Here is a 22,978-nt window from a genome sequence, read left to right as displayed (position 1 = left end):
GTGTGTGTGCAGGACTGTGTGCGTGTGCAGGTGTGTATGTGTGTGTGCAGGACTGTGTGTGTGCAGGTGTGTATGTGTGTGTGCAGGACTGTGTGTGTGTGCAGAACTGTGTGTGTGTGCGGGTGTGTGCGTGTGTGTGCAGGACTGTGTGTATGTGTGCAGGATGTGTGTATGTGCATGTATAGACTGGAGAACAACCTCACATGTTCTTGCTCAGGCAGTATCTACCTAGTTTCTGAGACAGAGTTTCTCACTAGGACCCAGGACTTGCCCCTTAGGGGGGATTGCCTGGACAGTGAACTCCAGGAATCTACCTGTCTCTGCTAGGGAGACAGAATTACACCCAAGTGCAGAATTACAAGTGTGTGCCACCACACCCAGTTTTTGACCTGGGTGCTGTGGTTGGAACTCGGTCCTCATATGAGGTGGCAGATACTCTGCTGGCAGCTATCTCCCAGACCCCAGCTTCCCCTAATTGCAGGTTTTTAGTACAGCTAAACTTATTCAATGGAAGGATTTTCCCCTTCTGAGTTTGTCTTTCGTGCTTGTTGGGTAGGAAAGCATTCTCTTTTTAATCAGTTGATGGTGTTTGTCCATGGACAGTTGACATTTAGTTTAATATAATGGCTGCACACAATTAAAAACCTAGACCTGCTTTTGTCTCGGCATCATGGTTACTCAGCAAGTGCCTGCTTGTCACTAAGGCTAGCAACAATGTCCAAACCCAAGCAGAGCCCCCTGGAGTGGATTTCACAGCATCCAGTCCCAGACTGGCTGAGTGGCAGGGACTTAGTTGAATTTTATCACTTCCTAAGACGCTCGGCTGGCTGTGGCAGTTAGACCCTTAAATAGAATCTATCATGTTCTTAGTGTCCCAGGTTCCTGTATGTTTAATGCCTTGAGTATCTGCTTTCTGGGCCAAACTCATGAAATTCTAAAAGGGAACTATCCATCTCAGACAGAAGCTTCAGTGGAAACAAAAGCCTTTGGTACCTGGCGTTATCAGGCTGCTCAATTTTTCATTGGTGTTTCAAGGTAGAAGGAATTGTGTTAACCCAAGTTGTCACTTCCCCTTAGATGTGCTTCGCTTAGACACTGTGGTGAGAGCTGCCGGTGCCCTGGCCTAGCTTGACCTATAGGCAGGCTCCTCTGTTCCCCTGCTCAGGTTGGGGAGTCAGGGGATCGTTAGATCTGCTCTGGGTACACACGGGGTCAGAAGACATCTGGCTATCTCACTATTTTCAGTATGGTCCGGCCCTCCTACCAGGGAAAAGAAAATGCCCACCAGGCAACTCAGATTTCAATAATTGCTGTTGTAGTGCTCAAGTCATTGAGCTATAGCTGCATGTTTCTGGGTTACATGCGGTTTACAACAAGCAGCTCTCACTCGGCTGAGATGCTCATCTGCCAGGTGGGTTAACCATGCTCAGCTGCACAGAAAGAGCTCACACTCTGACTGAGAGCTGTTTGGGGTGCGCTGTATCAACTTTCCTCTCGCTGTCTGACCACATCTCTTCCTAGGGACTCAGCACACCTCTTAGCACGTACCATGGTGGGGAGAAGGTGCAGCCTGTTGACGATAATGCTAATACAACGGACTAATCTGTTCTAGAGGCAACTACTTTCTGGAAGTTTCTATTGTAATCTATGTGACCTTTGGCTGCTACTATTTTTAACTTGCCCGATTAGCTATTAAAAGTTCTCTGTGACTTTATTACCATGGCTGATCAGCAACCCAAGCCAAGGGAGGGGAGGGAGCGTGGGGAGCAAGAAGCAGTAACAGTCTGAAGGTGAGGATGGATGTCTGGAGCTGCTGTCTTCTGGAACCTTCCTTGGATGTCTATTCCAAGCTGTCCAGACTGGTGAGCAGCAGGCGCTGTCTGTTTGAACTCACATCGTTGTGGCTGACTTCCTAGGCCCCTTCCCCAGCACAACTTTCCCCACTGCACTGTCTCTCCAGTAGCTGCCATCTGCTGGCTGCTCAGGGGCCATATGCCTGCAGTGTGGTGGGGTTCATCAGGGGTGTTCCCGTTTAACTGGAACGTCACACATGTATACAATGTATCTTGATTATAACCACCCCCACTCCTTCCTTCTGACATCCCCTTGCTCCCCTCAATGCAAGTATCTCCCTAAGAACAGCAAGTCTTTTTCAAAATAATTTATAACCCACTGAGGCCCGCTAGTGCTGCCCATATGCAATGGGTGTGGGGTCATCGTCTGGGAACCCACACAAGGAAAAGTGATCGACCCTTCCCCAGAATCACCAACTACCAATAGCTCCTCAGTTAGGGGTAAGGTCTTGGGAGCTCCTGCTGGCTTAGTGCTGGAATTTTAATTAATTACAAATTAATTAATTAAGCGAGACAGGGTCTCACTGTGTAGCTCTGCTTCCCTCTGCCTCCTGAGTTAAAGGTGTGCTCCATCCCACCTGGTTCATGCGGGGAGCTTTCAGCTGGCTTCATCTTGTGCAAGGCACCTCATCTGCACAGGCGCAGCAGCCTAGGTGTCTAACACTTCTCCCCAGCTTCCTGCTCTTACTATGCCCACTTCCTTGAGCCTTGAGTGTGCAGGGGAGTGTTTTCAGAGTGCTGACCTGGGTCTTCCTTGGTGGGGTTGTTTCTCTCTTTGGAAGAAGCTTCTCTGATGCACTGACTTGCGGAAGTCATTGCTCACTGCTCACTTAGGTTCACCGCTTGCTAATGCATGCAAGCGACAAGGGACCAAGAGCAAGGTCCTCCTATGGGTGCCACCAGATCTCTTCCTCCTGGGGTACCGACTGCTACCACCTCCTCTGAATTCTAAGCGTAGCCAGGGCAGAGGCCATGCCTTGGACAGCATGGTGGGTGCTGTGTCAAAACCTCTGTGGAAAGGGCCTTGGTGTTTGGAACCCTGGCTTGGAGAGAGACATGGTAACCCAGTAAGATGGACTTCAGAGTAAGGATGTGTGAACCTGTGTTCCTCTCCATCAAGGGCTCCGGAGACCTGGAGATAGCAGTTCTGGACAAAATGAGCTCTCACTTCATCTCCAGGCTTGACAGCTGCTACTCGGCTCATCTTGGGAAACTCAGGTCTTCTTTCCGACTCTTGGCTGCCCATTAGAACCGAGAAGTCCCTGGCAGGGTCCATCCTTGCTTAGAAAATAGTGAAATAATATTACACATGGAGGGCACACAGCTGATACCATGGTTCTGCTGGTGCCGAGTACTGGATGGAAATCCATGGGCAATAACTGTACTATTTTTGCTTGTTTATTTTATTGAAAAGATTTCATACAAATATTCTGACCACGTTTTCCCCTTCCCCAGCTCCTCCCAGATCCTCTCTATCTCTTCACCTCCCTATGTCCCCAGTTCTACACTGTTATGTTAATGCAGTGCAATGAAGGGGAACGGCCTCTGGCCCTCTGTGAACTCATGTTTGAATACTAGGTCCCATTTGGTAGAACTTTCTAAGGAAGGATTAGGAGGTGTGACCTTGTTGGAGGAGGTGCTGGGGCAGGCTTGGAGGTCTGCCTCGTGGTTGAGGGTCAAGATGTGAGCTCTCAGTTGTTCTTTTCTTCCACCATCCTACACTCTGAGTCTCTGAAACTGTAAGCCAAATTAAATGCTTTCTTGTAGAAGTCACACTGAGGTGGTATTTTATCACAGCAATAGAAAAGTAGGAAAGACACTTAAGTAGCAGCTATCTGCGGTAATAAAGATATGGCAAACACACAGTTAAAAGCTCAGGAGGTAAGAGGTGACTCATTGCTGATAAGAAAAGGAGCTTGGAGAAGGGACAGTTGAGGAGGTTTCCCAGCACTGAGTGCTGAGTGAGGACAGAGCTGGCATAGCTGACATCTCTTGCACACTGGTTCCTGAGACTGCTTTCTTGTTCAAACACTGAAAACCCATGTTAAGAAAACTGCATAACGTTGAGGAAAATAAAGCTAAGATCCATGTGTAGTTCTCCATGAAGAGAGCTTGTTTCATAGCTGCTGCTATTCGGGGTGGGGACTTCTTCAGGGTCAGGAAAATTATTGCTTCCCTTCATATGTCTCTAAATTATCCCAGGGAGGGGATCTAATTCTCCATCTCAGCAGGAAGAAGAGACTAAGTACTACACATCACACACACACACACACACACACGCAACCATCACACAGATCACACACACATATAAACATCACACATACTTGCCACACAGATACACCACACTCACAACTACACATACCATATGCATAGCATACATACATTACAGATACATACTATATGTCTCATACACATATAGACTACATATACTATGTGCAAGTCACACAAGCCATACATGTCACACATGTACACTATGTGCACCATGTACACATCACATAGACACACTGTAAATACCACACACCACATGTACACCACACATGCATGCCAAACATATCAGATATACACCGTGTACACACTATACACACTACATACATACTACACATACATACCATACCCATGTACATATCCCACATGAACACCATACACATACCACAGAAACATTTCACACACATATAGACCACACACACATACCCCACATATACCATACCACACAGACACACATAGACACACATATTACACAAATACACACATTCTCCCCCAGCACCACCCACTCCCTTTCTGCATGCCACATATACTTCATACATACACATACATACACACATTCAACCTCATCCATTAATTCATTGCCTCTCAAAGCAGAGTGCCCATGGGGGACAGGCCCTTCAAAATCCAGCCCAGAGCTGTGTTGCTTATGCCCAGCCAGCACTATAGAAACACATGCTTTGTCCCTTCTCTTATCATCTGTGTTCAGCACAGATCCAAGGGACTGGCGAATGGTCTTTTGCAATAATGCTGATACTCAGGGTTGAGAGCCACTCAAAGGGCCAAACAAATGAACACAAACAACAGAGCTTCTCAATGAGGTGGCAAGAGATGCCTCTGGGCTGGCTCACGGCTACAGTCCTGACTTTGCTTGTGACTCGGGATCTGCCACTCCTAAGTTTGCTTGCTGGGGAAAGACCAAAGTGTCCAGGCTCACTTGGGAGAGGTAGTGCTTAGCACAGTGACTGCATGCACTCCTCCCCTCAATGGAGACTCCTGGTGTACCTGTGTAAGCAGCTGATTCAAGGTGCTGGCATGCGACATCAAGTCTAATTACATATGAATGAAATCTTGGCCAAAGGAAGTAAACGGAGTTAATCTCCACTCTGATCCTAAATGAGGGTTACACTATAGTGATGACCATTGTCCAGTGCAGGCCAGGCTTCAGCACAGCCCACTTCCTGTCAGAACTCTGCCTTCTATTTACCCTCCCCGACTGACCTTTTACCTGCCTGCTGCATTGCTTATCTCAAAAGACTCACCAAGCACAGGTCACATGCTTAATGCTTTTCTAATACATTATCTGTTCTCTCTCTCTCTCTCTCTCTCTCTCTCTCTCTCTCTCTCTCTCTCTTTCTGTGTGTGTGTATGTAGTCTCTGTGTTCATGTGTATGTGCAGGAGCTAAATGTTGGAGGTCGGGTGTTTCCTCTATTATTCTTCACCTTGTTGTCTGAGACAGGTTCTCCCGCTAAACCTTTTCAGCTAGACTGGCTGTCCAGCACACCCTGAGCTCCCCAGTTCAGCTAGACTGGCTGTCCAGCACACCCTGAGCTCCCCAGTTCAGCCAGACTGACTGTCCAGCACACCCTGAGCTCCCCAATTCAGCTAGACTGACTATCCAGCACACCCTGAGCTCCCCAATTCAGCTAGACATAGAGTGAGGATTTCAAAAAGGAAAGGTTAATTGTAGCCCATGGGCCAATCCCTGCCCTCCACCTGCTTGGTAAATAAAGTTGTGCTGGCACAAAGCCCCATTGATTTGCTTCTGTATTTTCTGTGGCCTCTTTCACATGGCAGGATTGAGCAGTTGACATAAAGACCATGTGGTTAGAAAAGCCCAAAATAATGGCTATTTGGTTCATTAAAAAATAATATACTGACTCCTAACTTAAAGTTAGTGTTGGACTCAGTCATGCTGGAGTTCAAATGGGGCTTTAGTTTCTTGTTAGCTGTGACACTGGGGAAGATGCACAGTCCCTCTATGGAGCTGGCATCTACTCAATGGGGATGATAAATGCCCCCTTTGGAGGGCTCTGGGCGGATTGAGGGCGACTATATTTATGAAAATCAACACCACGTGCCTGGCACCAAGTAAGTCTCAGTAAGTGGTAGCTCTGAGGGGCATTCACTCAGACATTGAGCAAGTGTGAGCGTGGATGACTGCTCACTGCACAGCATCTGCCCTCCCTGAGCTTGCATTCTGCTGGAAGCAAGCAAGGGAAAAGAACAGGTTAATTTTAGACAGTGACAAGTGGTGAAAATAAAACAGAATGACATCGAATACGACAACAAGCCCGGGACAGAAAGTGCAAGTGGAGCTAAGAGCTAAAAATAAGAATGAATCAGCAATACAAATGCTCGCGGAGACATCATCCTGGCAGGGGCAGCCAGACTCACAGTTCTGAGCCAGACGAGCATAGACTGGCTCCAGAAGAAGGGTGGCACTGAGGGAGGGGAGAGTGGCAAGGGGCAGGTAAGGAATGACAGACAGGGGTAGAAGCAGGCGAGAGCCTGTGCCCTGGGGAAGGGGTACCACTCAGAATCAGGGGAATCTGAGACAGAGATGGAACAGAGTGAAAGCAGGCCTGTGGCCTCCTTTGTAGGCAGTACTATTCCTCCTTGATGCAGGCATGAGTCACCTGAGTCACCGCTGGAGCCAGAATGAGCATGGGCCCTCACAAGCCCCCCCCCCCCCTTAGCTCAGCCATCTCCTGGGCTTTTCTCCATACAGTGCCCTAACTCATCTGACAAATCTTTAGGACAAGCCAGCAACTCTTTGAAATCGCTCTTTATCAGGAATCTTAGTGCTTCTCCAGGTAGAGCACTTAAGGGACTTATCAGTTAACGCAATCTTAAAGCTTCCAATAGTTTCCCCGCAACAGAAGACCACCAGATAAGCATTCATGGCTCTGGTTCCCCAAATTAGCATTTCTATTTTGTCTGAATCTCCAAACAGGCGTGAAGGGCCTACGTGATAATATTTTACCTGTATGAGGTTTAAAGAAAGCATCAGATACCGTCAGTTACCCCAGCTGCCCCACAGCCGCTAATAATAGCCCCGCAGTGGCCAGAGTCACAGAGAGCAACTGTATACTCTGCCTGGAAGAGACGGTGCGCTTTTATTGTTGCCGGGACAGAATGTCTGACAGAAGCAGTTCACAGAGACAGGGACCGCTCCATCCCGGCTCACAGCTGCGGAGGGTGCCTGCGGAGGGTGCCTGCGGAGGGTGCCGTTCACCTTAGGGAAGGTGTGGTATCTGACTGGCTCAGCTCATTGACATCTCGGTGCATCAGGAAGTGGAAATCTCAGTGGTGGAATGAGGCTGGGTTAAACATCTGAAGGCCTCTCCCGTGGCTTACATTTAACAGCTAGGCACTGGGTGACAATAGTTCCAGAACATTCTTCAAAGCACCACCAGCTGGAACCAAGTGTTTAAACACATGACCCTGTGGGGGACGATTCACATTTGACTGCAATCCCTACCTTCTGATTTAGATAGCGTCTCCTCTTCTTTATCTTGTCTTCTTCTCCATCATCTTCACCATCCTCAGAATGATTATTTACTGACGTATGGATGATCTGCTTTTTGTCACTATAACGAAGTACTCAAGGCAGGCTAATTTAATGAAGAAAAGAGGTCTAATGTCATTCAAAGTTCTGGAGGTGTAAGGTTAAGGGACCACATAAGGTGATGGCATCCTTGCTGGCAGCCTCCTGTGGTGTCACATGGCAAGAAACATGGAGGCTATGTGTGAACCTATGATCCCTTCCTGCGTCTTAAAAAGCTGCCAGGAGCCAAGGGTGGGCTCTCCCTCTTGTTGCCTTACATAACCCTATTCACTTCTCTAAGGCCCTACTTCTAAATATCTAAATATTGTACTTCTCAAACACCCCCATCTCAGTTACAATCCCTGAAAGCAATTGGGACTGATTCCTGGATCAATTTTCTAGTTCTCTTAAAGGTACAATACAATATCTATTATATATCAGGGCCTGTCTCAGAGACCTATGTTTTTTTCTTGGATTTTTGAGACAAGGTCTTGTTATATAGCTCAGACTGGCCTCACAGTTAGTAATTCTCCTGCTTCAACCTCATGAGTGTTTGGATTATACACATACCATATTTTAACTCTAAGCCCTTACAAGTATAAATTAGTATTATTATAAGCTTTGCTTTACAGATGCAAAAAGGGGAATAAGTAAGAGAGTGAGGGAGGGGAGATTGACAGTTATACGATAGACAGATGATTGATAGATAGATGATGATAGATAGAATTAAAAACAAATTGCATAACTGCATTTACATCAACATTCCTTCACAAAATACGGATATGTGGTTGGTCAGGCTTAAGTATGAGTTCAGAATAATTATACTTTTGGACATGTCAGAGCAGCAGCCATGCCTTGCTGTAATCCTAATTAATAACAGGATACATGTATGTGCCACCATGGTTGTAGAGTAATAAAGTTTGCCAGTCACATGTTGAGGTCAGGCAGTTGATTGTTCGGCTTAATTACAATCTGCTGGAGAGTCACTCTGGTTAAATGCATAAGGTTAATTGGCTACATATGCGATTTTATTTTAGGTATATTACCATTACTTAAAATTCACACAGTGTTCATGGGCTTGTCCCAGTTCTATGGAGCTAGGAATCAACTGAGTCTTAGCTCTGAGAGGCTGAAATTCCACTCGTTCCTGTGTTTGATCAATTGCTGAGGCGTTAGACAATCATTAATTGTTGGTTTAGACCGTATTTGTGCAGTAGTTAATGGGCAAGTGAACTACAGATTTAGATGGGCTACGCTAAGGACTCCACTTGTAAATGACCTAGAGAAAAACCAACCTCACTTGCAGTGACATCCAGACTTCTGTGATTCTTTTGTGTCATTTACACGTGACTCAGGGGAGTATAGCAGGGGCACGGGAGCAGAACTGCAGAGAGCCTTCGGATGCAGTAACTGCAGTGTCGTTGATAAGTGGGGCACACTGTATCACAGACAGAAATAAATGTGCAATGAGATGGACGTATTCTTCCCCCGGGTGACTAGCTGGCTTTGTGATCCAGCAAGTGGTGGGGTGACAAGAGCGACCGGAGAGGGAACCAAACCTCACTGTACCTACAACTTTGGATAAAGGAAAACCCATCCCCCAGTATCTGCTTCTGTGTTAGGAGATGACTCTCTTACATGATGGGTGACAGCAAGACTAGATCTGACGATATTTACATTTTCCTTTGTGTTTGATTTGCGTGATGAGATGCACACATTCTTCACCTTGAGTGGCAGTTGTTTGATGACCGACTCTACTTTGGAAACCTTTTCTTTGGGAAATTGGTAAGTTAAAAATCAAAGACATTTGCATAGAGCATGTTTCTAATGCCCAAGTTTCCCAAAAGAAAGCCTTTGAACTTTTCTCTGCTTTTGAAAGTAATAAAACCAAATTTTCTCAGAAGTACATTAGAAAAAAGTGTTGATTAAATTTGGTTGATCTTACTCTCAGTTAGACTTAATAAGTGAAGTCCTAGTTTTCTTTGAACTCATCAGAAACAGAAAACATGCAAAGTCGTTCTGACCTTCTGATACTGAGAGAAGGACAGTGATAAGACCATCTCTGGCCACTTCTAGTTCTTCCTTTAAATACTTAAAAAGGCTTTTTGTCCTTATGGGATCTAAGTGTGTTTAGCTCCCATCCTCAACTCGGCTTTTGTTCATCGCTGACATTCTCATCCAGTGGTTCTCAACTTGTGGGTTGAGACCCCTTTGGCAAAAATATTTACATTATGATTCACAACAGTAGCAAAACTGTTGTTATGAAGTAGCAATGAAAATAATATAATGGTTGGGGTCAGCACAACAGGGGACTGTATTAAAGCATTAGGAAGGTTGAGAACCACTGTTCTGGTCCATGGCCTCCGGCCGCTCACCTTGTGTACTTGCTCACTTCTGGGGATCCAGCACCTACTCTCATTACATTACTCTACTTACATTGCTTCCATAACTCTGACCCAGATGTTGCTGGGATGTGGAGGCAACTTAGGGAAGAAAGGGTTTATTTGGGTTTCTTCTGATTCCAGAGAGATAGGATCCATTGGGGTGGGCTGGCAGCCAGAGCAGGAAGCTGAGAGCTCACGTCCTCAGCCACAGGCACGAGGGTAAATGCGTGAACTGGAGGTGGTGTAAGGCTTCCACACGAGATGAGCTTCCTCCAGCAAGGCCGTGACACCTAAAGCACCCACAACGATGCCACCGACTGGGGACAGAGTGTTCAGATGCCCAAGACTGTGGGACCATTTCTCCTTCACACTAGCGCTAAAGGCCAAAGCAGCTAAATTCAGAGAAAGGATGAGAAGAAAATGAGGATAGGGACCTTGATTAAGGCAAACTTTGACACAGAGTAGAAAATATATTTAAGACATTTGAATAAATTTTAGTAAGTTGGAGTAGGGATAAGTGTTCGACATGGTCTGTGTTGTCTTTTTAAATGTTTGTTTTGGATGATGTGAGGAGAGGCTTCTTGAAAAGGCAAAGGGTGGCAGGACTAGACATGGGGACCCCAGCAGCGAGCTGCTCTGCCTCCCAGATATGCGATGGTGGCTCGGGTTAGGCTAGAGTAAGAGGAGAGAGAAAGAGATGAGTGATGTGTTCTGGGGAACTCAGGAGAGAGCACAGACGGGGCTTCGTGTTGGGTGGTCATAGGAAGAAGCCTAAAATGGTGCCTGTGTTTCAGCTCTGGTAAGTAGAGTGTATGGGGTGGAACCGAGGAGAACCTTGAGCCAGCAGAAGACGTGGAGAGAAGTATATCCAGTGGCAGAAACGAATTCGGGAGGGTGTGGCTTTTTGCTTCAGGGGAAGGGGGTTTTCCTTATACACAGCTTCAACTTGGTCCTTAAACTCTGAACTCATGCAGGAGTCTAAAAGGTTCCTTTGGAGGTATTCTGTTCTCCTAGGCACCCTCTGAGACCAGATGCCTAGTCTTCATCTCTGTCAGCATCTTACATTCACCAGAAAGCTTACCTAGTATCTTTCATGGACAAATGGCAAGTTTCAGAGACACAGTCTTAACAATACTTAGGAACCGTTTTTCCTAAACCAAGTGCCGTCTTCAGAGGTGCAATGACCTGGTTCTGAGCAAAGGTGAGGACACACCTGTGTGCTGGCGTGTGCAACACTGGCTAGAGCTCCTCAATTTCTTCACCCCAGATTAAAGCCTTTGCTTTCTCAGCCCAACCAGAATTGCCACTGATTGTTCTGGAGATCAACTGGGCTGTTCCTTTCTCTCCCCACATGCTTGGTGGGATTACTGTACCTAGTAAAATATGAATAGGCTGATATGTAGATGAAGAGGCAAGGTCATCTTTCCCCAGTCTTGACAATCAGTGAGGTGCCTGTCAACACATGATTTCCTTCTGCTTGGCTCACCCAATGATCTTCATGAGCACAGCCCTTGTAAGAACCATTTGCCAATACACATGCAGAATCGGCCTATATTAACCTCTGTTATCTTAACACTTGGAGTCACTTGTTGCTGCAGTATAACTCAGCTTATCCTGACTGACCCAGAGGCATTCTTGCCAGAAAACAAACCTGAAAGATTTATGTGAACTTTGGAATTTTGGAGAAAAATCTTTGTTGGAATCCAAGCTCAAGAGAACAGGATTCTCATTTATGGCCCTGAGAATTTCACAAGGAATACGTTTCCCAAGTGCAGGGTTTTCCACCATAGATCTTTGGAGACCAGAACTCTCAAAGAACTATGGTTATATTCACAGCACATCTTTACTCGGTATAATGATGGCTGCCATTGAGGAAATCCCACCCATGGTTCACACTGTGCTAATGATTTTGTATACATCATTTCCATTCCCAAATAATACAAAGAGTAAGTGAACATTAGAGAATCAACAACCCAGGTGGGTGAATTGGGGGTCAGAGAGGGGTAAAGCAGGGGCACATCCAGTAGGGGAAGCAGGCTCTTTGTCTCCACATCCCTCACAGAACGTTCAGACTTTCTGCTATAAGGGTGTGTGCATGCGTGTGTGTGTGCCAACGCTCTGCACTGTTCAGGCTGCGGGTCCTCACAGAAGAATCTGTTTTCTCAGACTAAGGACATTACATCCCAGCCCTAGTTACCAGACTATGTAAGATTTATGGCCATGTGTTCTAGAGCCAGACATCAAAGTTCTCCTGGGGGTCCCGCCACTTAACAACATTCACTTGACCTGACCTTCCCTCTGTGCCTCAGTTTCCCTCTCTGGAAGTAGATGTGTAAGTAGTTCCTAGCCTGTGTGGCTGTGGGAAGGACAGGCTCCCCCATTTTCATTTTGGACAGCAGATTCTTTCTCCTTCCCCCTGCCTCCCCCCATGCTCTTCCTCATTGAGGAAATGATGGGTCAGGCTTCCCTGCAGCTTGTATTTTGCTCATAGGAAGGCCAGGCAGTGTTTAAATTGCTGAGAGAGGGAAAGGCAGGCTCTGGTCCTCTTGCTGGGTGGTGGCTCTGTGGTTTGGATGCCTCTTGGCAGCCTGCTTCCTGTGTTCTAGTTGAGCGTCTCTCCAGGCTTTGCGGACATAGTGATTTGTGTTCCTGCTAATCTGGGCTGCCTCACACAGCAATTTCAGGATCCTTCTAAGTGGTTCTCCGTGTGTAAGTGTCCTTCTCGAACTCTCTGGCATGGACTGTGTTTTCCTGGCTGCTCCGAGGCTGAGAGGTCAGCCTGACACAGTGGCTACAATGTGCTCAGGACTGTGCTCGGCATGTAGCAAGTGCTGGAGAGAGGGAGATTAAGAGTGGCCGTTCTGCCCACCAGCTCTTGCACTGCTAAGGTGCCCCAGGCAGGCCCCTGGGGACATCAGAGCTGCCGAGCCACTGCCCACTCCTCCTTCCAGACTGCTCACAGCGTTAGACCTGTCTGTCAGCTCTTACCTAATCTAACAAGGTGAGGGAGATGCAGACTCCACCATGACATCCGTATCATGTGTCACAATTTAAAGTTTTCAAAGAGCTGCAGCTTGCAACACCTTGCTTGCTCTGGTCCTCACTTTCTTCTACTCCTCCTCTGCAACTTCGTTCTTCCTTAGCCTCACTGGCCTTGGCTCAGATCTCCAGCTCTCGTCCTTCTGGGCTTTGGAATGTGTCTTTGGCTTCTGGTCAGGTATTTTCTGTGGTCTTTTTACAGGGAGGTCATTTTCACCGTGGGCAAGTGTGGAGCCCTCCACCTAGAAATGCTCTCTGAATGTGACTAGGATTTCTGGTTCTCCTGGGATTCTCAGTTCTGTGATGCTCATCGTATGATTTAGGTGAGACAGAGTAGTGCATAGATGATGAGCAAAGGCGATTATAGAACAAGGCTGAGAGTGAACATGAGCAAAGAGGCCATCGAGGAGTTCTGACATGGGTCCTGATATCCTTCTTTTATCTTTCCTGTTCTGTTTGTCACCTCTCATCCTTCTTCCCACTCCTGTGTGTCAAGGTCCACTAAACTTTCCACTCTCCAGGACCAGACCATGATGACTTTTCAGTTTCTACCACCAACCCTTACCTAGACAGGGGAACGCTGCACCGGATGAGAGGGCCCTCACCTCTGAAGCACAGTTACATCCCTCACTTTGCTTCTCAGTGTCTGGGCTGTGCTGAATTCTGGCCCCCCTTCAGACAACTTTCCTCTCACACCATCCAGCTGAACTTCCAGCGAGAAAGTGGAGCTCTCTTGAGCTTGTCTTGTTGCCGAGAGACCCCAGTCAGGCAGCTTCTTGTTCTTTCTGTGTTCTATCACAAACTGCAGCTGCTTGGCCTCCCTGATGGCACAGCTAAGTCTGGGTATACTCTGAGCAGAGAGGAAATAGCTTTCATTCCGTAAGCGTGAGCTAGCTTGGCTTTTTAAAGACACACTAGCTAATTTCTCTATTACCAACTGCTCATCCTGCTTGCCTATAGACAGTTTCTCTTTTACACTAAGTCACCACCTGGAGGCCCAGCTAGTGGCTGGTGGCCTTGGAGTCCACCTAGTCTCTGCCTTGTTTTCTTCCTGAATTGTGAGTCTTGTCCCTCACCCTATCAGCTAGGCACTATGCCATGTCAGGTCAGGGTTCCCCAAAGTCTGACTGACCATTGCTGACGGGTTAGAGGGCCACACTGAAAGACTGTGGCGCCAGCCTGCCTTGCCACGTGGACCCTCCCCCATTCAGCGTACACAGTCATTAACGCTGGCCTTGTGCACCTTAGACCATTATCTTCCGCTACAGTTGGCTTCAGTATTGGGGACTTTCGTTTGCCTCTGTCTGTCTTTTCATTCTTAAAGGAGGCTCAATGTCCGACACCTGAGACTAGAAGTTTACCAGACACTCGGAAGAAAATACTGCTTGAGGCTGAGTGAGTGGCTTCTGGCCGTTGGCTGGGACCACTTTTCATGGTGTAGCACTTTGGAGGATCCTGAATTCTCTAGGAGCCAGACCAGTCATTATTCTGCTCTGAATTGTTTGGATTTGAAGTGTTATTATTTAAACCAATAAGGATATGATGGGTACATCAGTCCAAAAATATCATGTAGTCACGCTGTTTCCAGCCAGCACCACACTTAACATGGAAATCCTCCTTTGAGTTTATTTGGAGCTTAATCTACATATCCATTCCCTGATGATGCAGCTTTCAGCGAAAGTGAGGTCCCTGAAGCACTATGAATGTGCTCAAAGTGAGTGAGGGACGCTCGATCCCCTATGGTCTGAGGCCATTTCTAAAGGATGGTGTCTACCCTTCCACTGCCAGCCCCCAGCCCCCAGCCTGCAGCTAGCAAGGCAGCTTTCTTTTTTTGTTCTTATTTATTTATTTATTTATTTATTAAAGATCTCCGTCTCTTCCCCGCCACCGCCTCCCATTTCCCTCCCCCTCCCCCAATCAAGTCCCCCTCCGTCCTCAGCCCGAAGAGCAATCAGGGTTCCCTGCCCTGTGGGAAGTCCAAGGAATTATGGGACACAATAAAAAGACCAAACCTAAGAATAATAGGAATAGAAGAAGGAGAAGAGTCACAGCTCAAAGGCCCAGAAAATATTTTTAACAAAATTATGGAAGAAAACTTTCCCTACATAAAGATATTCCTTTGAATATTCAAGAAGCATACAGAACACCAAACAGACTGGATCAAAGAAAAACATCCCTGCCATATAATAATCAAAACACAAAATATACAGGTTAAAGAAAGAATATTAAGAGCTGCAAATGAAGCAAGGCAGCTCTCTAAAGCTCTTCTCTGTTTACTCTTTCATGTGGTTGAGTCATTCAAGCAGCAAGAACTGTGCCCACAGTGAAAGTCAAAGCCCAAGAGGGATAGACTGTCAGATGCTAGTGGTTTAAGTAGGTGGGGATCTGATCTGACAATTACGGCAGCTAGACTCGGGGAAGCAGGGAAGCAGCAATGTCTGCTGTATCCCTTTAACTGGGAGAGCAAAGCTGGGCAATCCTCACAGTTGCTTTTCTCTTAGGACACACTGCCCTAAAGTAAGTCACGTGACCATCTTGACTGCAGCGAACAGTTGCAATATTCGGGAATGAGATTATCATAATTGGCTTAGACACCTTGTTTCATTCTTTTCTCAGAGCCTGGCAAAAGATCACCCTGGACAAAATCAGAGGGAAAGGACAGATAGATGTTAGACCAGCAGCTCTCTCAGGGAGAGCAACTAAGAGAAGGCTAGACGCCACACGGCAAAGGGCTAATGCCGAGCTTTGAATCTTTTGGAGGGCAATAAACGGGAGTTGAGTAAGTATACCAGCTATACCCTCCAGAGAAGGGACAGCATTGTCCTGTTAAAGCTATATTTACAGCAGAGTGTCTGGCATCAAGGAGAGGCTTTGTAAATAGTTTCTGAATAATTCAATACCCAGAAGGAGCCTGGAGAAAAGTTTAGGCCTCTTCGTCATTCAACTGATTTCTTTGACTAGGATTTTGTAGAATAATTGTTGTATTTGAGATCAAGAGATGCCATGGCTAGTGACTACAAGATTGGGTTTTGAAAAGTCAGCTAATACTGTTCTCTTTTGGAGAAGTGTACAGTGGATCAGTAATAACTGGAACAAATGTACTCATGTTCCTGTCGATCACCAGGGGAGCCTTTTGGAGAGGGACCATTAAATAGGCAGTGTAGATGTTGGAGAAAACACAGAGCTTAAGTATGAGAAAGGCTTGGGTCCGGTCACCAATACCTTTCGTCTTTGTGGGGTTGGACTCCCTGCTGTTGTCATACATGTGAGTTCTGCATGCTGTAAACTCCACAGTCCGTTGTTTTTATTTTTGTTGTAAAGTCATTATCTTTTAAAGAGATCTTACTATGAACATTATCCAGGGGTTCTTAAGGTCTCGTAATTCTTTTGTATAGGTTCATATTTCAATCTAGAGCATTTTACTTTTTGTCTGAAAACCAGTAACATTTCCTGTAGCCTGAGTCTTCTCTAGATGAATCTTTCAGTGTTAACCTTTCTCCTTTCCTCCGTGGACACCAGTCACAGGCACCTCAGGTTCCTGATGCTGTGTTCGTTATCTCTAGTCCCTTGATGCTGCATTCTGCATAGTTCTCACACAGTGTTTTAAAGTAACTCAGCTTATTTTTCAGTAACAATTAACCTGCTGTTAATTCATCGCAAGTGTGTATGTGTTTATATGTTAAAAAAAAATCTCAGTGATTTTTACAACGTCTGTTTGATTTAGATTGTTTTGAGACAGGGTCACTTGTAGCCCAGCAGGCACTGAACTCACCTTATAGTGGAGGATGATTTTGAACTCTGGTCCTCTGCCTCTATTTCCTAAGTCTATCTATGTCTCCACACCTACTGGTGGGTGGTTCTATGTATGGGATACGTGACTTCATGCATGTGACCTAAGCAAGCAATCTACCAACTGAGCTACACCCTCACCCCCAGTCTAGATGTGGCTTTTTTCCCCCATGTCTCAATTCTGCTTGTAATTAACCTACTATCTCTAGGATTCTCAGCTGTCGCTTTCCTCATTTTTGCTATGCATCACTCTTTCCTGTTCCTTTCTCATACCTAATAATTTCACTGTACTGAGAATTTCACTGTGAGTTACAGGATACAGAATATGTTTTATTCCCTGTAAGTATTCTCATGCATTATTCTAAGATACTTTTTTTTTAAGCAATTGAATCAAGGGTTTGGGGGTAGAGCTTGTTTTTTTTTTTTTAAGATTTCTTAAATAGGACCATAATAGACTTTACTGTAGGGCTAGTTTTGCTCTGCTACTGAGGTGAGATCATTTATGTCATGGATTATGGGGTTTTCACTCTTTGAAGATCAGGCATTTTACAGTCTTGTATGACCACTGAGAATCTTTTAACTCTGACTTGTAGGAACAAGAATAATCCCCTATCTTGTGCAAGCCACAGGGAGTGTTCTTTCTTCTCTTCATGTGCTATGTGTCCTTCTTCCCTGTACGTGGATAGCTTCCTGACAAGTGTGGGAATTAGCTGGGCTGAGGTCTGCAGGCCTTCGTGGCTTCCTGTGCCACACAGCTTTCTTCTGTCTGGTAATCTGCACCAGCTCCATCAGACCACCTCCACTTCTGAGCTCCTCCTCTTTCGAGGTGATAAATCAACGTAATGATGGGGCTCTGCTCACTTGTTTCCCTCCCCTGGACTGTCCATCTCAGGTATATGATGTCTGCTGTGTAAATGTCTGTTTGGTTTTTGCTATGTTACATCAGGCAGAGAATTCACACATTGCTCCATCTTGACTGGCTGGACTGGTTACTGTAATTCACTCTGTTGATAAAACAGATTGCTTAGGGAGTCACCTGCTTCCAAAACAATTTCCATTAAGTAACCTGGACTTCTTGGCATGGCGACCCACATTGACACATACAGTATCTCTTGTGCAAGAAGAATCCACATAACTGAGTTTTATGCATGACATATTTTCCCTCCGGCTTATAGTTTAGAATTTCTGTGTCAGTCTTTCCTACCTAAGGCCTTTTTAATTTTTTTCCTTTCATGTTTTGTTTTGTTGTTAGGGTCCAGTATCCTATACACAAAATTTCATGTTTTTTTTTAAAAAAATTATTCTTTGTAGCCAATATACAGTGCTCCAGAACTTTAGTGAAGTGTTGTTTTTTTTTTTTGTTGTTGTTGTTTTGTTTTGCTAAGGTACACACGAGGCTAAAGAAAGGCAGGGTCTTTGACTTCAAGAAGACCTATACTGCTTATTGTATGAATACCCATTTCCAATCCCTGGGGTTATTTTCCAGAAGAGAGTATCTGCTCCTTAAGATGGGCTTATAAAGAGAAGTAGAAAGTTCAAGTTAAGAAAGTCTTGTTCTTGGGCCTCAGCTTCAAATATGCAGTGCATATTAGAACACAGCATTGAGCGTTGATTAGGACTTTGGTGCAAGGTTCTGGCATCATGAGTTTGTAACCTTATGGAATTATGACATGCACTGATGAGGGCCTAACACTTGGTGCTTGTTAACCTTTGTGACATACAGTAGGATGTGCTAATTGAGGCCCCGAGAGAATAGGGAAGGCCTGGAGAACTAGTTTAGGGACCACAAGATGCTGGGAAGAGCAGCACAGACTGTCTCAGGACCAGGGGAGGGACAACTGCTGGGGAAGAGAGGGGAAAGAGAGGGGAAAGAGAGGGGGAAGAGAGGCCTCTCAGTTGCAGTCCGATGTCCAGGGCCCAGGAATTTCAATACTAGGGAGCTATGTCTAAGATTTTTTGGGTTGTTCATGCACAAAGGTTTGTCTGAGAAGATTAGGATGAGACCATGCAAGATGGCCACCAAGAACCAACAGCAGTGACTTGAGGGAGGACAGACCATGTCTTACGTGTGTTCCCAGATTCTAGTTCATATTTAAGGTGTGTTGAGTGGTATATCGTTTTCATTTTAAATTACTAATGCTTTTGATAACCATCGACCTCGTCAATAGTTCTGGCAAATATTGCAAAAGAGCCTCTTCCTGCTCAGTGTTGTTTTGTTTAAATAGTTCAAGTGAAGTAATGTTTGACCTGAATTTCTTCAAGCGGTTCTGAAAAAGGTATTAATTGTAAATGCATGCATAATAGCTTATATACATACACACATATATATATATATGAGGGGCTGTTATGAATTATGAGTACAATCTAAACAACTAAGCTGAGCTAATCAGCACACCATTATTTCAAACACTTGGCAATTTCTGTGCTGAGAGCATTTGGAATGTACATCTCAACACCCTCAGAAGTCAGAACACGGTCATTTAGCACAATCGCCGCATACACTGTTTTGCGCAATATCCCTCAAAAAGGAAAAAAGCTGACTCCTGCTGCCTTGGCGGCTTTGTATCTTTCAAGCCTTACCTTGTCTATTCTTCATTTTCCCCCCTTTGAGGATCAGCCACTAACAGAAATTTCACAAAGCTGCCTTTTGCAACCCCTGTCTCCACATTCTTAACAAATTCAGCTGACTCTCACACGTCTCGTAAAAGGGCAAGATCACGCTTAGGTACCTAATCGCACACAGCCCACATGCACTCCACCACTGGGTCTGCTGCTGGTGGGAGCATCCATGTCAGCTGAAGTCACACGAGGAAGTGGCAGACTGACAGACGGACCGACCGACGCACGAAAGCCTGCAGCTCAGGCAGGGTAACCATGAGGCTCACTCCCCAAGCTCAGTGTACGCACGCTGCCCTTCGTTCAAACACCTTGTGCAGTGCCCGGCGTCCAGCCCCTCCTGACGTCACTGCTGCGCGCCGCGGCGTCATCGCGGTGCGCCGCTGCAGCAGGCGCAGAGCTGAAGCGCTGGCAGCTGCGGGCGCCCAGGCGCGAGCTGCCGGGCGGGTGGAGCAGAGCGCGGGGCGGGCTGCGGCTGCAGGACGCCGCTGGGCCCGAGCGCGGGGACAGGTGCGTGGACGCCCCTCTCCATGGGCTCGCCCGAGGCTTTGCAAGTGTCCCGGGCGGACTCCGGGTTCCCCCCCCCCCCGAAGTGGGCCGGGCTCCGGGCAGGGTGGGTATGGCAATGCCCGAGGGATCGGGCTGCGGTGCAGCCAGCGGCAGGGCTGTCATCTCAGATCCCCCGGGGAAACCGAGGCAGCAGGGCGCTGCGCCAGCAGCTAGCTCTGGGGACCGCTCGCTGACAGCAGCCACGCGGCGTGGGACCGAGCGCCGTGCGCTCCACGGTGTCCCGAGCGTGCTGTGGAAACCCCCTGCCCTCCCTGCAGCGCGAGCCAGTCGAGCCGGCTGCGAAGCTGCTCATTCTCCAGCTGGGAAACGCAAGTTAATGCAGTATTAACTAACTTGTCCCAATTCCCACGCGGGGCTGCAGGCGGGGCTTTAAACTCCAGATTGGGACCGCTGCCTCTGCCTGTGCCCGACTGACAGATTTCGTATTCTGCCCTGCTCAGCACAGCTGTCTGGATCCTTTGGGATTTACGTGTTTTCTTTTTTAAATTCTCCCTTGTCCTGTAAGAAAAAAAAAATCTTCCTTGACCTCGGGTAAACCCTGTGGGGCGGGAGAAGCAAGGCGTGGACTTTTCTTGGCACAGCCTCCTTTTCCTCCTCTGATCTCCTCATTTCTTTTCTCAGGCCGGAGCGTGCTCCCCCTGTGGTGTGGCCATTCTGAACCGGAAGTTGGTCGCCGAGAGCCGAATTTTTATGATACAGAACTTTTCCCCCCAGGTGCGATGCTCACAGTCTATGGTGTCAGCTGGCTGTTTATGCAGGTGCAGCTGTTTTGAGGCTAAACAGTTACTGGAACAAATCCATGTGGGGATTGCAGAGTCCAAGTGTTCCCCTTAGAGAACATTGCTAACCGTACATTTTAAGAGAAGACTCTAATGCTAGGTGAGAAAGAACACATAGCTAAAATAATTAAAAACTGTATAAGAAAGTTTTTAAAGATTATAAAAAAGCAACCCTGTACCCATACATACAACATATATCACACTAAATAAGCTTGTGCTGCAGCCAGAGAAATGGTCAGTGGTTAAGCATGCTTGCTGTTCTTTCAGAAGAGCAGAGTTTGGTTCTCAGCACGTGCATCAGGTGCCTCCCGACCACCTGTAACTCTAGACCAGGGGGTCTCATGCCCTCGTTCGTATGCATATGCACATATGTGCATACATAGTCATAAATAAATAATAAAAAATTATGGCTTCATCCTCTCAGGAATTGCTCAGTTATTAACAAAGTACAATAATTATTTGTTGCATGCTGACGTTAACCTGTTCATTCTCATAAGTTGCTCAGGAATCTGAAGGGTACAGACATTGTATCCTTGTATGTTCAGGAAGTACTAGTTTACAAATGTTGACTTTCCTCTCTAATCAGGGTGGCTTAACAGAGACATAAGCACAGCAGGCCAGATAAGCGAGTGCTCCACGACCACGCTGGAGTTTTTTTGCAGTGACTTACAGCACTAGTCTGTCAGCTCATCTGATACCCAGTTACTGAGCAGAATCCTGTAGAGATCAGCACTTTCAGGATGCTTCCTTGAGTACTACTTATTTCTTACAGCTCATGAATTGGACCTTGCACACGGTGACATGGACGAATCTTCAGTGATGCTTGGCACGATAGACGTTTCTTACCTGCACGGTTCATCAGAGTACAGCCTTGGCCGATGTAAACATTCCAATGAGGACTGGGTAAGCTTAAACCTTCAGAACAGTTCACCTGAACTATGTGCCTGTATCAAGTAGAGATTAATCATTGCAGAACCTGCTTCCTGCTGTGGGAACTCCTTCAGCCGTTAGAAGTGTGTTCTCACAGTCTAAGAATAATTTAAAATTTTTACCGCTATTCATTGGGAAAAAAACCTGGATGGAAAATTTCAAAATGGCGATCACATTACATACAAAGCAGATCCCGGAGGCGTAAACAGTGGCTGTTGTGTTGGGTGGTGTGCTTGTAAGTTCTTTTTCTTTCAGTACCCATGCCACAACTTATATTGGGAAAGCATGAATTTTATAATGGAAACAAACTCTAAAAGCATTAAAAATAGGAAGCTTGCTTATTAAACTAATTGAAAGAGCATGCATTTCTTGGGTTACTATTTCAGATTAATATGGAATGTTTAAAATACCTCAACACAAATTTACAACAATATTTTATTTATTTATTTTTGTTGTTATTTTTTTTTTGTTTGTTTTGAGACAGAGTTTCTCTGTGTACTCTTGGCTTTCCTGGAACTCACTCTGCAGACCAGGCTGGCCTCGAACTCACAGAAATTCACCTGCCTCTGCCTCCGGAGTGCTGTAATTAAAGGTGTGCAGCACCAATGCCCGGCATATTTGGTTATGTTTAAGATCGTTTTATCAGTGTTTATTATTTTATCTCTAAAGTTGAGGAGAAATCTGAACACGCTGGAACAGGGTTTGACTCGTGTCTCTGCCTTTCAATGCTTCGATGACAGAATGTCACTAAGCCTACTTTTTTTTTCCCTCTGAAGTATAAGAACAACTGCTCACTGTGTCATGCCTTCATAGTTTTCCTCTGGGGGTGTTTTGGAAGGGCATAACGTTGGCTGAACTAGGGATTCAGTAGTCTGATTTCTTCACCCCATGGTCATAAGTTCCTTTGACCTTTACAACTTTGGGTTACTATTCTACTCTCTGCTTCTCTGAGATCAACATTTTCCACTTACATGTGTAAGAACGGCAGTGGTTGCCTTTGTGTCCTGGCTGTTGTTAACATAATGAACTCCAGGCTTCTTTGGGTTTCATCCTTTTTTGTGACTAAATAATATTCCACTGGGTAATATATATGTCATGTTTTTAGCCATTTGTCCTTTGGTGAGCACCAGAACTGTGATAAAACCTGTGAATGTTGCATCGAGCATGCAGCAACTGTTACAGACTGTAATGCTGCATCGAGCATG

The 22,978-nt window shown here is 46.0% G+C and overlaps 1 protein-coding gene across 4 annotated transcripts in view; it reads left to right on the top strand.

Moving 5' to 3' along the window:
* Gpam (glycerol-3-phosphate acyltransferase, mitochondrial) overlaps nucleotides 1-22,978 on the top strand; it is a 61,694-nt gene that overhangs the window by 9,090 nt on the left and 29,626 nt on the right. For 3 of the 4 annotated variants that reach the window (XM_013348172.2, XM_013348173.2, XM_013348171.2), the window contains exons 2-3: nucleotides 20,686-20,778; nucleotides 21,616-21,746. In XM_013348172.2, the coding sequence (XP_013203626.1) occupies nucleotides 21,645-21,746 (102 nt within the window). In that variant the 5' untranslated portion in view covers nucleotides 20,686-20,778; nucleotides 21,616-21,644. Of the gene's footprint in view, nucleotides 1-19,906; nucleotides 20,005-20,685; nucleotides 20,779-21,615; nucleotides 21,747-22,978 lie in introns of those variants that run through there. The other variant, XM_005352482.2, reaches the window with a different exon arrangement.

The sequence above is a fragment of the Microtus ochrogaster genome, chromosome 8 (assembly GCF_000317375.1).
Source record: "Microtus ochrogaster isolate Prairie Vole_2 chromosome 8, MicOch1.0, whole genome shotgun sequence".
NCBI lineage: Eukaryota > Metazoa > Chordata > Mammalia > Rodentia > Cricetidae > Microtus > Microtus ochrogaster.
The sequence above is the reverse complement of the archived record's forward strand: the minus strand, read 5'-3'. Positions and strand labels throughout refer to the sequence as shown.